This window comes from Ornithorhynchus anatinus, chromosome 12 (assembly GCF_004115215.2).
Source record: "Ornithorhynchus anatinus isolate Pmale09 chromosome 12, mOrnAna1.pri.v4, whole genome shotgun sequence".
In the NCBI taxonomy this organism is placed as follows: Eukaryota; Metazoa; Chordata; class Mammalia; order Monotremata; family Ornithorhynchidae; genus Ornithorhynchus; species Ornithorhynchus anatinus.
This window is the reverse complement of record NC_041739.1, coordinates 25,534,184-25,550,218: the sequence shown is the minus strand read 5'-3', so window position 1 is coordinate 25,550,218 and position 16,035 is coordinate 25,534,184. Positions and strand designations below refer to the sequence as shown.

At 41.0% G+C, this 16,035-nt stretch overlaps 1 protein-coding gene across 1 annotated transcript in view; it reads left to right on the top strand.

Annotated features, from left to right (window-relative positions):
- The window catches only part of LOC100082746 (hedgehog interacting protein), a 102,671-nt gene that overhangs the window by 58,155 nt on the left and 28,481 nt on the right, over positions 1-16,035 (top strand). Inside the window, 10 exon segments of the mRNA XM_029076721.2 lie at positions 854-932; positions 935-982; positions 985-1,003; positions 2,046-2,086; positions 2,089-2,218; positions 3,633-3,776; positions 7,583-7,704; positions 10,569-10,692; positions 11,623-11,753; positions 14,965-15,046. Coding sequence (XP_028932554.1) covers positions 854-932; positions 935-982; positions 985-1,003; positions 2,046-2,086; positions 2,089-2,218; positions 3,633-3,776; positions 7,583-7,704; positions 10,569-10,692; positions 11,623-11,753; positions 14,965-15,046 — 920 coding nt within the window.

Below are 16,035 nucleotides of genomic sequence, written 5' to 3'. Positions count from 1 at the left end.
TTTCATCTCTGAAAGGCAAATGAAAATTATACGCTGAGTTGACAGAGTTGAAAATGGAATAGACTCAATTTTTTTTTTCTATTTCAGTATATGCTGATATTTGCAGCGTTAGGAGTACATTGTATACGTTTGCTGCCTAACATACATAGCATTAATCTTTGTGGTCCGTGTAATAACGAAAGAAAGTTGTCTCAAGATTTTCTATTTTTATTTAAAAAGTCCTGCAGAGAGAGCAGGCCACATGTTAAACGAGGCTTTCTACACCGGGAGGGACTCAAGGCTGCTTATTACCTACAGTGAGTTTAGCTATGATGAACAGACCACCATGGTTGTGACAACTGATGTAGATGCCTCCAGGGTAAAACAAAGGTTTACATATTACACAAGCAATTTAACTGTTTTCTAAACATATTGCCAAGACAGTGGGAGTTGGCAGCCCACACTGTGTTTTAGGTTTTGGATACTTGGATTAGAAACGACTGCTGATTATGGACCCTTTATTTGTCTCCAGCGAACTACAAGCAACCTAGTAACCCAGCAAAGAATTCTTCACAGCACTTAAACTTGTCTTCATGGCTTCCCGAAGATTACATACACAAATCACTCCACAAAAGTGGTGTAAGAGCCTTGCGCATAGATAACCACACAAGACAATTGTCTTCTTCCAACTCCTAAAGAGTTACAAAGTGAAACGTTTTATAATCCTTTTTGTGCAGTAGTCAAGGAAGAAAAGAAAAGAGTTTGGGCAAAGATTATCCAGAAGAAAGAAAGAGACTTTTTTTGGGTTCCAGCGGAAACACAATAAAGAACATAATTAACTTCACAATTCTTTGTGTTTTTCATTTGACTGCAGGGAGGAGATGAAGAGAGACTGCTAAGCCTTGCATTCCATCCCAATTACAAGAAAAATGGAAAGCTCTATTCTCTTTATACCACAACCAAGAACGGTGGGCCATGGGTCCTCATGACCACATTCTCAGGGTTGTGAATACACGGTCTCCAGGTATCGTTAAAAATGCTACAAGCTTTAAATGTCAAAACTCTCTGTTTCTCATTCTCCTTTTGTGGCCTCTGTTTGAAAGAGAAAAGCAAAGTAGCTGTAGAGCTCAAGCTTCCGGCATATTTTCCTGCCAGAAGCAGTTCATCCACGACTTTAAATAGAGAGCGAAGTTGAAAAAAGTTGAAAACATTTTTTCCTAGAAGCAATCTTTTAAGGTTGTTGGCTTTGATAGAATTTAGAATATCTCGAGTTTTATATAAATGCTGCACAATTGCAGATCAAGCATTTACTAGATATTTCCTGAATTGTTCTTCTGGGATTAGCATCAAAAAGCTAAGGGCATGTCTCTGTGAGACACTGAGCTAGGCACTATTCAGAGTGAGTTAGCAGACATGGTCCCAACACTTTTGGAGCAATTAGACCTTCAGATGGAGACTATCAACAGGGATATAGAAAAGAGAGAGCAAACACTGAACAAGAGCCAAGTGAACTTGGATCTTTTCACTCGACAAGTGAACAACACCGAGACTGCCTTCTTAGTCATAGCCCCCCCTCCAGGCCCCCTCCCGGACCCCATCCTGCCACTCCCTCTCCAACCCGTGCACACTGTGGTCTAGCGATCGTTCGCTTTTCTCTTGTTCTGAAAGTACAAAAAAGAAGGAAAAAAAAGGCAAACCGGATTGAACAGTGGTGCCTGCTTCCACTATCCAGTGGCCAGCAGGCTTTCCCAGTGGGGAGAGGTGGGTGACAGCCGCGGTGGCAAGTGGTCTTCCCCGGGTGGGTGGGTGTGACAGGGAGTGTGTGTGTACGCATGTATGTAAAAGTTGGGCCAACTGTTGCCAAACAAACCGTTCCAGGACTTTCCTATATTGGAGCTGTGGTCCAACCAGGTCTGGCTTACGTCCAGCTCCTCTAACTATGGGAAGGAACTGGACTGGATCTGAACAAGCTGAGTGGGGAGAGCATCCAGTGAGGTGGTGAGCAAACGAAAGTTGTAGGAATTTCATTAACTCAAATTTGGGTCTTGCTTCTTTCCCCGATGCAGAAAAAATCCCCATCAAGTTGATATGAGAACAGCAAGAGTGTTCTTGAAGTAGCGGAACTACACAGAAAACATCTAGGAGGACAACTGCTCTTTGGTCCAGATGGTTTCTTATACATTTTTCTTGGAGATGGAATGATCACATTAGATGATATGGAGGAGATGGATGGTTTAAGGTACAAAAAATATCAATGCTCAGGCTTTTTTAATAACCATTGTTTCCTTATCCCTCAATTTTAATAGTAGCTGAGTACTGACCGTTTGAAGCCTGAATTCCAGGCAAGCACTAATCTAGCAAGCTATCTGGAAAAATCAAGGGAAAAAAATCACTTTGGCTGTAAATATCAGGATATTTTCAGGCAGAATAATATTTGGAGTGAAATAGCCAAATAAATGAGCAAAGATGGAATCCATTGGCATTAGCTATCATGATCATTTTCTAGCATTGTCCCAGTTTTACATCCAGCTCCGGGTGAACCACTCTGAGCTTTGGTCTCTCTCTATGAGATGAAAGTAATCCTTGTTTCTGTTGTGAAATTCTTCAAATGTCACTGTATGAAAGAGACAATAGAAATAGGAGCCCCTGTTATAATTTTGGATAGTTGCTATGATCGAATACTGTGTATTCTAGACAATACATTTTCCTGCATGTGAATCAGGAGAGTGATAGAACAATAGATTTCAGATGATATCCCAAAGTAAAGATGCTTCTTCCTCAAAAAAGAATGTCACATCTACCTATACAAACCAGCATGTTCAAGACATGCCCTCCTCAAGGAAGGGGAAGTATTGAATTCTCCCCCCGGCAGCCTTACACTCTTGTCCCGTAGTCACTGGTTACACAGACAAAGGAAAAAAGCAAGTTAATATTGGCCTCCTCCATCTCCACCTCCATCTTTTGGGCTGGTGCTGTTCCCCTGATTGTGGCTCCTCCCTCTTTCAAGAATAGCTGTACTTAGTCGTAGTGACTGAAAAAGAGCTGATGCATTCAGATAAATCATTTCATCTTATCAGTAGAAGCATGAAGCCAAAAAAAATATATGGCATTGGGATCTCAGTAGCAGTGCATGACTGACTGTATTCCAATGATTGGGTTGGTACAATTCTAGAAGTTCTATAATGGGAAGATGTGAAAAGATTCCTTCCCCTATTTCATTTTCATACTAAATCTTTGCATCTCTTGACTAATTGGTGCAAAACATATCTCTTGCAATAGTATTTCATATATTGAAATAATTACAGTTGATCAATGAGCTTTTTGCTTGCATAATAATTTCCAAAATGTGCACCTCTGTAATCAGATTTTAGCCTAGAAAATTACACATATACTCACAAAAAGCAAATTACAATACAAATATACTGTGTTTTTCATATATTCTGCAGATATCTAAAACTCGAATTTAAAAAGTAGCCTTTTAATAAATTGACATTTTAATTTTGGCATATTAATAAATTAACCTCCATGTGCAAAAATTTAGTAGGCTGCTTCCCCGCTTCCTCCCAGCCCCCGAACCACCGTGCAATCATTTAGTTAAAATATATCAGCTGAAAGCACTTGAAATCAATTATATTGTCCTCCAACTTTCTCAGTGATTTTACAGGTTCAGTGTTGCGGCTGGAGGTTGATACTGACATGTGCAATGTGCCTTATTCCATACCAAGAAGCAACCCACACTTTAACAGCACTAATCAACCACCGGAAGTTTTTGCTCACGGGCTCCACAACCCAGGCAGGTAAGAAGATGGACTTGTTTAATCTTTCCCTCTCAAATTTCAGTGCCCATCAGTGAGATTGGCCTTGGTCACTAGCTGCCTACTTGGGCGCTCTGCTCCTGTGGGCTCTTTGCGGCGGTGGGGAATGTAGCAGCCGCAGCAAGTTGTAATAGTATTTAAGCACGCACTGTGTGCGAGCACTATATAAATGCTGGGAAGGAACTCACAGGTGGGTCTTAAACATGCTTTCTCTTCCTCTGTTCTTTAACTTTTTGACTCATTTACTGAAGTGAAGGAAATGGTGTAGGTCTCTGGGCTGGGGCGTCTCCATTAGTCATTAGTAATATTTTCAGCTTTTATTCATTTGGCCAGGTCCTCTACCTAGAAATGAAAGCCTCTCTGTTATATTTTTCAAAACGCATTACTGCATGGGGTTGTGGAAATGGGTAAGCTTTTATTGTGTATCGAACACTGTGCTATGTGCTTGGGTAGATACAAGTATACGAGATCAGAATGCAGGGCTGAGAGGTCAGTGACTTGTTAGTTCCCACCCCAGGAAGAGGCAGACCAGTTTCAGAAGCCCAACCACCATTAATCTGACTGAAGCTGGAACTGTTGACATTTGCTCTGTACAGTTCATGGGAATGTCATAACAATAATTAGAGTTAGCACCCTTTTGGGAAGGATGGGCTTAGAGACCAGGGGGCTGTTTAGCTTTGGTTATTTAAAGCAACATTACAACATATTTCCTTCTTGGAGGGAGGGCGGTCCCCTTTAGAAGTTAAACTGGGAGAATCCACCAAGGTGGGGAGGAGAAGAAAGCGATTATGTACCATTTTCGTTGTTCTCTTTTGGGAGGGCAAGAGGGTATTTATTAAGTACTTACTCTGAGCCAAGCACTTTGCTCAGCACGGGAGTAGGTACGATCAAATCAGGCCCAAGTTGAGCCTTGCCTGAATTGAAGCTGCCATGAAGATCATGAGAGGATCTCCAAAATCACATTAAAGGCCTTAAGAAGCACTAAAAGCAGATGGAGTACAAGGAAGGGAGAAAGGTGGATCTGAGGTGATTCTAAAAATCTAGTTAAAAAGCATTTTCCTCCCATTCTAAATTTTCATTCACATCTGCACTGGGCATTCCCAAGATTTGTGAGCACTTTCTCAGATTGAATCATTAAACCTTACAATATTCTGGGGATATTTTTAGAGGGATTAAAAAAGAATTACTAAAGAATGTGTTGAGGAGAGAATTTGACTTATGCTGGTTTCCCTCCTGCATAACTTTATTATGTTATTGGTAACTTTAAATTAAACACTTTATTCATTCAAGGACAATATTGATATTAGATATTAAGAAAAATTTCAAATGGTTTAACAAAAATAAATTATAGAGTTCAGAAAACTCAGTGTCAACATCAGCCCTGTTAAAGGGAAAGTTAATTAATATTTTCCAGCACTCAAAAATGTTGAGGGGGGGAATATAAATCAAAAAAAAAATCATGATTTTTTGCGGGGAGGTGGGGAGGATCAAGGAAAGGAGCAATTGGATGTAATCAGATAAATACTATATATTAGAATCCTACAGATCATTCTGCAGACTTTACACTGGAAACTATCCAATATACACACTTCAGTGTGGTAATCGTTTAATGACAGAGTATATAGGAAGTCTTTTGAGCTGTGCCACTTTGCCTGCTGTGGGACCTGGAGCAAGTCACTTAACCTCTCTGTGCCTCAGTTTCTTCATCTATAAAATGGGGAGATACCTGCTCTCCATACCTCTCAGATTGCATGCCCCATATGGGATTGTGTTTTGATGTGATTGTCTTGTACCTCCCCCAGCAAGGTGAGTGACCTATAGTAAGCCCTCAATAAATATGCAGTTAAAACTACTACTCATGCTTATCCCATGCTGTCATCTACATGGTCCCCTGGCTCAATAAATACATAATAATTGAAACTATTAATCACGCTTTAGCCCATTCTGTCATTTATATGCTCTCCTGGCTATCAGCTCCTATACATCCTGCCTTTCCCACTCCTCCTTAACACTCAGTCAGTTAGTGTTACTTACTGAGTGCTTACTATGTAGGTTCTGGCTCTTCCAAGTTTCTTTGCCATATATCAGTCTCTTTCCTGGGTTGCGATAAAAGGCACTGCATTGCCTCTTCGGGAACAATTCGATATCTTCTCCAGTCGGACGCAGGCTCATTCAAGAAAAAAATCTGGACTAGAGATGTCAATTTGGGTCATCTTAGAGAATGATGACAAAATTATCTCACTTAATTTTACTCTGCCATTCCTCCATAAATAATCATAAGACACCTCTGATTTTAGACTCAAGTCAAAAAGGGGTTTGACTCCGGAATCTGATCGATAGTTTTGCTTACTGCAGCCTAACGCCGAGAGACGTAATCACTCAGGAGCCCACCACTATGGACCTCTCGTCAGCTGTCTCCTGAAACTCTCCTTAGCTACACATTTTTCTTTACAAAATGTTTCTCCGAGGCCAGCTCTCCCTCCAACTTGGCCTCTCTTCTCTTCCTGTGCTCCCACCGCCTCCCTTTGCTACTTGCAGTGCTCCAGCTCAAATGAGAGCCTGGGTCAATCTCCCTTTTTCCATTTCTCCTTCCCATCCACCTTTCCGCAGCAGCCTTTCTATTCTCCTCTCTTACATCCTCCCTCTTTCCCAACTCCTCCTCTGGCTGGAACTCACCCTCCTGCTGGTTCTGGGGAACTGGAATCCAATCCCACCCAGTAAAGGAGCCTGCTGCTGCTCTTTCTCCATTTTATGTTCAACCAACTCTCATTAACTAACTTCAGCTGCCGCTCTGGTTGGATCCTTTTTACATTTTACCTCTTATGAGTCATCTCTGCACATTTCATTCCATCCCGGCAGAAAAAGACCAGGGTCAGGGAGGCTTGGGAGCAGACCACCGCTGTCCCTTCCCTTTTCTGTTCCTGTCCCATCCCTGCAGTTTTGGGGGGTTAATTGGAGCAATAAAAAGTGAAGTTGGAATAGGTGGGATGAGATTTTTTTTAAAAAACCTTGTGCAGGTCTGTTTGGGTAAGTGGGGCCGGGGTCAAGGAGGGTGATGGGGAAGAAGAAGTTTGAGATTTTTGAAGTGTAGAGAAGTGGCAGCAGTAGAGATTTCAAAGAACTGTTAAAAGGGTGAGGGAGTAATATTGGCTGGCAGGGAGGAAGGATTGGACAGGTAGGAGTTGAGTCAGTGGGACGTGGGTGACCAAATGGGGAAAATATGGAGAGACATCATATGTGCCTGAATCATTACTAAGAAACACGTCCTGCAGTCGTGGAATTCATCCAGATAGTCTACTTGAATACCAGTGGGTATGCTGATGCAAAATAAAGGAGAAAGGGTCTATTCTGGAGGTTGAGTGGAACCGTTACTTTTCAAATCGAAAATGCAGATTCTAAAGATGGCAATCTAAGAAATGTGTAGAGTTTGGGATGAGTAGTATTACATTTCTCTTTGAAGTCATGCTTCAAAAAAAAGCCTAGAAATTTCAGGTTTCCCTCATTTTTTACGGTCTACAGTCTGCAGAGAAGCAGCATCAGATGTAGTTGATTGATATTTAGTGAATGGCCACCAAATACTTGGCATTGTTCAGAAAATACACGTGGCATGGATCTTCAATTTGTAATTCTCTTCTGCACTATACACAGTGGATTTTCAGCTACTATTGGTGATGGGTTGTCTCGTTAGTGGGTCTTTTCTATCAAACAGATTCTATATTGCATTATCCAGTTAGATTGAACATTAACATACATAAAAATTAATATCTTATTTATCATTTGTTATTTAGATGTGCAGTGGATCGCCACCCCACAGATGTAAATATTAATTTAACTATACTCTGCTCAGATTCAAATGGAAAGAATAGATCGTCAGCCAGAATCCTACAAATCATAAAGGGGAAAGATTATGGTAAGCACAATACAACTTGATTTTTTTATAAAGAATATGGAATGAAAATGAAAATGAAATCCAGCCAAATGGTCTTGTGGGGGAAAAAAAGAAATAGTAAGCCTGATTCTGCTCATGAGCAGGAGTAAATTGCTCACATTTTGAAGGTCCAATAAGCCCCACAAGCCCTTAGGGTACCATTTTATGTACTGGAAAAGGTAATTAACTAAATGATACCCTAGAGGCAGAAGAGAGATAATGGACCTGAACAATTTACTCCTTGGGTGCCAGTAAGCTTATCTGTTTAGAACAAGATGAGAGATGTTTTAACATTTTATACGAAGAAATATTGAAAGTATCATTCACAAGAAACTTCTTATACTATGGAATGCAAGTTGAGACAAATATGAAGTATAAGAGGGAAATTTTATCATCAAAGCACCTTCAACCAATCAAGCAGTGATGCAACTGCATTGAATATGTTTAATTTTGAAAAATTATTTAATATGACTTGTGTAATCACGGCATGCCTAAATTACGGCAGTGGTGCTAACTAGATAGAATTGCATTTAATGTAAGGAGTAAATACTTCAGCTGCTGAAGCATTTAGGTGGCATTTAAAATTGTCAGGATCATTTTTCTAGATCCTGACAATTCTAAACCTTTAAACCTCACATCGAAAAAGCAAAACAAAACCTCCTTACCATTAGTTTTAAGGCACACAATCGCCTCTCCCCCTCCTATCTTATTTCGCTGATATCCTACTACAACCTGTAAAGTCAGTGTCATTTATCTCCTTGCTGACCCCTTGCCCATGTCCTCCCTTTGGCCTCGACTCCCTCCCCGTTCCTATCTGACAGACTACTACTCTCCCCAGCTTCAAAGTCTTCTTAAAATCCCATCTCGTCTAAGAGAGGCTTTCCCCGACGAAATCTCATTTCCCTACTTGCCCTTCCTGCATCACTTATACCCCCTAAGCACTTGATATTCACCTCACCCACAAAGTACTTGATATTCACCCGACTCTCAGCCATATAACACTCTTCTAGACTTTAAGCTCTCTGTGGACAGGGCTCATGTCTACCAACTCCATTGTACTACACTCTCCCAAGTGCTTAACTCCCGTGCTATATACACAGTAAGGGCTCTATAAGTACCATTGATTGACTGTATATGGTTGGGTAGAAATGAAGCACCCTGTTGAGTTTGCAAAGACTCAAAGAAAACTGGTTTTTACTGCCTGAAATGTTATCATTGAGCCTAATTCTTACCTTTGTGAGGTATCTAAAGTCCTAGATTCATACCTTATGGAGGTGGACAGAACACCCTCCCATCTCTGTCACAGAGCAGAGAGATACTCTTAAGAAGCATCATTCAGGGAATAGCCAGGGATGTGATTAAGTTTAAAGGAGTGCCACAAGCTACAATTTTAAAGGACAACGTAATGTTAAAAGGAATCAAGGCTTTTAGACTAACTTTAGCCTCTGCTTACCCTCTTGCAAGAACAGAGAGGGGTTCCACATGCTCCTATGAAAGGCTGGTCATTGGAAAAGCACAATTGTTCATACTTTCCATATTTCATGGACCCTGTGTGTGTCGAACTGGGAAATAATGCTTGAAATGATTCACTCAGCTTTAGTGGAATTTTAACTGAATCTAGAAATCTTTATAAACTAAGAAATACGTTTCTGTTCAATGAACTTCATCCAAGCTTGTCAATATTAACAACCGTGCTAAGGTTGCTCCCTTTTCTTTTGAAAGGATCTTTTACCACGTTTCCCTTGATTATGTCACCCAGTAATGAGTCACGCTATTAGGAAAATCCACTGTAATCCCAGTTTTCAAGAATAGCAGAATTTCTTTAGAAGTGATCCCTTAAAATGAAGGGATGATGGTAAAACTTCACTAAGAAATGATCAGGTTGGACACAGTCCACGCCCACATGGGACTCACAGTCTTAACGCCCATTTTATAGGTGAGACAAATGAGGCACAGAGAAGTTAAGTGACTTGACCGAGACCACACAGCAGACAAGTGGCACAGTCGGAATTAGAACCCAGGTCCTCAGACTCCCAGGCCCTTGCTCTTTCTACTGGACCACACTGCTAATGCAGTCTAAGCCTACCAGTAATTTATTTTAGTACCTGCCTCCCCCACTAGACTGTAAACTTCTTGAAGGCAGGGCTCACATGTAATAACAGTATTGTACTCTCCCAAGAGCTCAGGGCTGGGCTCTGCTCGAAGTGCTCAGTAAATCCTATTGGGTGCTTGATTGATTTAGGCAGATATATGTGGTCTTCTCATCTTGGAGTTCTGCCTACACTTTCCTCCAATTAATCACAGATCTCCCTATCTTCAAAGGGCTCTTCCAGACTTAAGCACTAATTCATGTACATATCCCCTTTTCCTCTTTCCTCTTAGCTGTAAATTATTCATTCATTCAATATTTATTGAGCGCTTACCTACGTGCAGAGCACTGTACTAAGCGCTTGGAATGTACAAATCGGTAACAGAGACAGTCCCTGCCCTTTGACGGGCTTACAGTCTAATCGGGGGAGACAGAAAGACAAAAACAATAGCAATAAATAGAATGAAGGAAATGAACATCTCATTAAATTACTTCGATGTCTATCCCCCGACCACAGTAGAATGTATGCTCCTTGAGAGCCAGGATCATATATAGAAACTCTATTGTCCGAAGTATAGTTCTTGGCACACAGTAGGTAATCAGTGAATACCATGATTGATTATTCGTTTGAGTTTAGTTCTGGTCTGGCAAAAGACAATTATAGCATAGTTGGCGATTTTCCTTCCTCTATATTCATTATGTTTATTTCATAAAATGACATTTCATTTGATCTAATACTATGATAGTTTCTTTTTAGAAAGCGAACCTTCACTTTTAGAATTCAAGCCATTCAGTAATGGACCTTTAGTCGGTGGATTTGTATACCGAGGCTGCCAGTCTGAAAGACTTTATGGAAGTTACGTGTTTGGTGACCGTAATGGGTAAGTCCCCTGAAATTCCAACTTATGATTTAAAAAAATATATTGGATAGCATCCATTGACTAGGATTCTAATAACCATTTCCTGGTTTTTAGCAATAGAGGATGCAAATTTACCTTGTGGCCCCCAAAGGTACTTAAAATTATTCTTTGGAAATTTTCAATCTGAGTGGGAATCTGTTGTTGTGGTGCCTCTAAGATTAGGTTCATGCCTTCATCCGTACTTTTGGTAAATGGGATTCCCTTAGAATGATCAAAATTGGAGTGTTCAGTTCCTGAATATTTTGCCTGAACAGTGAAGTTTCTCTTTTTGCCAGATTAAAGATTTCACAGAGGGTCTTTGCCAATTTACTGGGACTCTGGGCAACCAAACTCAGTTTCTGTCCGCAAGGACGGATGTTGACAGCATTCTTTGAAAGTTTAATTTTGTTTTCATTCTAAGCAAATCACAGTTTTGCGGATGATAGGAGACGCTCTGTTTGGAAGCCAGATTGAAACCCCTGTTTCCCTTTTCACTGGCCTACAGGCACACTGCAGAGCTGATAGGCTTGGTCTCTGAAAAGAACTAGAGAGGTGTACTGATCCCATTGCTCTTCCCCCTGCCCTTCTCTCTGATTAATAGAGCAGCATGGAATCTAGTCCTGGAGAGGAAGTGTCATGCTCTGGATGAAGGGGAGGGCTTTACCCAAATTCAGGTACTCGTAGCGCCCCCGCACCCTCCCGAGAAAAGTATATTACTTTTAAAATATTTTCATTCCACATTGGAATTTCAGTATTCAGGGTTCACGCAAGGTTGGGGTTGTTGTATTTTTCCCCTCAGAGATCAGCATATGTAGCACACAGTCTATTGATTAAAATTGCAATTCTTACTATTCTGTACTCTGTTTTCTATGCAAACGCAATAAAAAGTTATTTGGTGTGTTTCTCTTGCAGAAATTTTTTAACTCTCCAACAGAGTCCTGTAACCAAGCAGTGGCAAGAGAAACCACTCTGCCTTGGCAGCAGTGGTTCCTGTAGAGGATTCTTTTCAGGTCACATATTAGGATTTGGAGAAGATGAATTAGGTATTGTACGAATACTCTTATTGAATTACTACCCCTCTTTTTACTCCTCGTGTTCTAATATGGCTAGTCGAAGAGGAGCGTCAGATAATCTCCTCCCCTTTCACCTTTGACAAATGAAGTCTTGGAGCAAAGAACAAAATAGCCTTTGCTTGCTGTAGAGACACTAGATGGTCAAATTGAGGCTTCTGTTTCAGGATGGATTCACACTTTTAGTTTGCGAGTAGTCTGCAGTGCAGCTGTGTATCGAACAGTGCAGGTGTACGTCCTAGAAAGAGGGAAAACATTTGAGGTTAGAAAATGGTGTGTCTATGAGGGAGAGGGGGTAGAAGGTATGACAGCAAGTTTCTAGACATATTCAGCCACCCAAGGATAAAAAGGGCTTTCCTATCAAGTAGAAGCAGTAGTAGAGAGACAGGGAGCACACAAATGTGTGTGATCAGCTTTTAGTTCTGTAGGGAAGAGATCTAAAAACTTTCACAAAACCCTTAAAAATGGTTGGAGACTGTGCTCAGCATGGTTTCGAAGGCACTGTTATCTCGAACAGTGCTCTGTAAACAGGATGCCCTCAAATACAGTAGAGTTAAAAGTGCTCAGGAAAGAGACACAGCGCTTAACATATAAATACTTTTTTAAAAAAATCATTGATCACCTAGATCAACCGCTTCCTAACAAGCTAGGGATATCCTGCCTATTGACAAAGCTGGACTGTCCCCAGAAAGCTTCTTCATTCATGCCTCACATGCTGATTTGCAGCACACCATTAGAGCTTTCAAGAGCATATCAACCCTCTTATGGACCTGGAAAATACAAAGACGCATTAGGTGTCTCTCTTCCCTGGCTAAAGTAGCATAGTAGAAGCATTTATGCCCATTTAGTATGATGCAGTGTACTATATTAAACTTGAGAAGTACAGAATAATGAAGTGACGTTTTCTTGCCCACAAAAAAAGGCAGTGTGGCCTCGTGGAAAGAGCATGGGGCTGGGAGTTAGAGGGCCTGGGTGATCAATCAATCAATAGTATTTATTGAGCACTTACTGTATGCAGAGCACTGTACTAAGCGCTTGGGAGAGTTTAATATAACTAACGGAGTTGGTTGACACATTCCCTGCCCACAATGAATCTACAGGCTAGAGGGGGAGAAAGACATTAATATACATAAATTAGGGATATGTACATACATGCTGAAGAGGTGCGGGAATGAATCAGGGAGCAAATCAGGGTGACACAGAAGAGAGTGGGAGAAGAGGAAATGAAAGTGTAGTCAGGGAAGGCTTCTTGGAGGAGATACGTCTTCAATAAGGCTTTGAAGGTGGGGAAAAGTAATTATCTGTCGGATATGAAGAGGGAGACCCTTCTAGACCAGAAGCAGGACATGGGTGAGAGCTTGGCAGTGAGATAGAAGAGTACAGTGAGTAGATTGGCATTAGAGGAGTGAAGTGTGCCAGCCGGGTAGGAGAGCAGTGAGATGAGGTAGGAGCGGGCAAGGTGATTGAGTGCTTTAAGGCTGATAGTAAGGAGTTTCTGTTTGACGCAGAGGTGGATGGGCAATCAGTGGAGGCCCTTGAGGAGTGGGCAAACACAGACTGAACGTTTTTGTAGATGTGTGATCCGGGCAGCAGAGTGAAGTGTGGACTGGAGTGAGGAAAGTCAGAAGGCAGGAAGGTTAGCAAGGACACTGATACAATTGTCAAAGCAAGTTAGCCTAAGTGTTGGAAATTATGCGGAAGCAGTTTGGATGGATAGGATACGGTGAATTTTAGCGGTCGTGAAGGTTGAATTGACAGGATTTAGTGATAGACTTAATACATGGGTTGAATGAGAGAGATCAGTTGAGGATACCGCCAAGGTTATGGGCTTGTGAGACAGGAAGGATGGTGGTGCTGTCTACAGTGATGGGAAAATCAAGGGGAGGACAGGGTTTGGGTGGGAAGATGAGGAGTTCTGTTTTGGACATGTTGCTTTTGAGGTGACGGCAGGACATCCAAGTAGAGATGTCTTGAAGGCAGGAGGAAATGTGAAACTGCATTGACGGAAAGAGATCAGGACTAGAGATGGTGGATTTAAGAATCATCTTGGCAACTGTGATCTTGGGCAGATCACTTAACTTCTGTGTGCCTCATTTTCCTATTCTGTAAAATGGGGATTAAGACGGTGAGTCCCATTAGGGACAGTGGCTGTGTCCAACCTGATTGTCTTGTACCTACTGCAGCGTTTAGTGCAGTGCTTGACACATAGAGACAACTGAGGGAATATTTCCCAGATCTTTCTTCCCTTACTAAACATCTTTTCAGACACACAGAAAAAAGGTACAGGTTGGAGATTAGCTGTAAAGGGCATGTAGGCAGAATTACATCAGACTACCTTATGAAAAAAAAAACTTTTGAAGGCATAAGCAGGTATCAAAATTTTATTTCTTAGAGTAGGCACCAGTAATGAGTGATTTCTGTCCATACCTATATCTATCCATACCTATCAATCCAAATCGCCCTAATTTGCTCCCTCTACTCACCACCCCCTCCAGTCCCACAGCACTTATGTACATATTTGTAATTTATTTATGTTAATGTCTGTCTCCTCCTCAAAACTGTGAACTCGTGGACAGGGAACCCATCTACCAACTCTGTTATATAGTACTTTCCCAAGCGCTTAGTACAGTGCTCTGCACACAGTACTCAATAAATATGATTGATTTAGTTGTGGAGTGGCTGCAGTGAATTCTGTCTTTCATCTCCATCCCAGACCCTGTGCATATAATTACTACTGTTATGCCACAGCCCTGTCAATACGAGCAGAAGCGTTGACACCAAATTGACATCCTTAAAATCAAATTAAATGGATTTACTTAGTTGTTTTAGGTCTAAAATAGAAAATACCAGTCTGGAAAAACACATAGAGGAGATTTGAAAAGAAAGACAAGAATACAGGAGAGTCAGCTAGATTTATGAATAGTTTATAAATCACATGATCCAGGAGGCAATTTCATTTCCATGGTCAAGCAGCTTCCCCAGTTTACTTCCTGTAACCAACTAAAATTTCCAGATAATAATGATAATAATAATGTAGTATTATACCCGCAGTCTGGCAGTGAGTATAAGAATTAGAACTTGTGAAGTTTTTTTTAATAAGAATTTTTGCAAGTGTAACTGGAGAACAAGGGACCACAGTTGATAATATTCTGTCTAACTGGCCTTCATTTATTTTCTCCTACAGGTGAGGTTTACATCTTATCAAGCAGTAAAAGTATGACCCAGCCTCACAATGGAAAACTATATAAGATTTTTGATCCTAAAAGGTAAGCATTTTTCATACGTATTTAAATCAGCCAAAAGCACCGATGTTGTAGTTATGTCAAATTAATCACAAGGAAATGAACTGAAATGAGCAATAAAGGTAAGCATTCACCGAAAGACTCTACAACCTCTGTTGCAAAGAGGATGGGTCTTATTAACTCTAAGCAGTTTTATTGTGATCTCCACATTGTGAGGTAACCAGCTCTTTCAGTGGCTAAATATGTGACCTCCACTCTGGCATTGTCTGCTTCAGTTTTTCAATTCATAAAAGTAATTGTTTACCACACAGATAAGTTGGTGATGATAGTTAATGTAGTAGAAGTCAAGGTCTTTGAACTTGTGGATTGAAAGGTGCTGTGGCTTAGTGGAAAGGGCATAGGTCTGGGAGTCAAGGGAAGTGGGTTCTAATCCCAACTCTGCCACATGCTCGTTGTGTGACCCTGGGCAAGTCACTTTACTTCTCTCTGCCTCAGTTTTCCAATCTGTAAAGTTGGTACTCAATACCTACTCTCCCTCCTTCTTAGACTGTGATGCCCTGTGTGGGACAATGATGATATCTGACCTGATTATCTACCCCAGCACTTAGAAGAGTGCCTTGCACATGAAAACCATTTAACAAATACCATCATTATCGTGGCTCAGTGGAAAGAGCACGGGCTTTGGAGTCAGAGGTCGTGGGTTCGAATTCCACCTCGGCCACTTGTCAGCTGTGTGACTTTGGGCAAGTCACTTAACTTCTCGGTGCCTCAGTTACCTCATCTGTAAAATGGGGATTAAGACTGTGAGCCCCACGTGGGACAACCTGATTCCCCTGTGTCTATCCCAGCGCTTAGAACAATGCTCGGCACATTGTAAGCGCTTAACAAATACCAACATCATTATTATTATTACTATTATTATTATTATTATTAATGATGTAAAATCCGGGATTCATTACTATTATTTACCTTCAGAACAAAACCTAATGAGCTAAATTAATCTGTGTGTAACT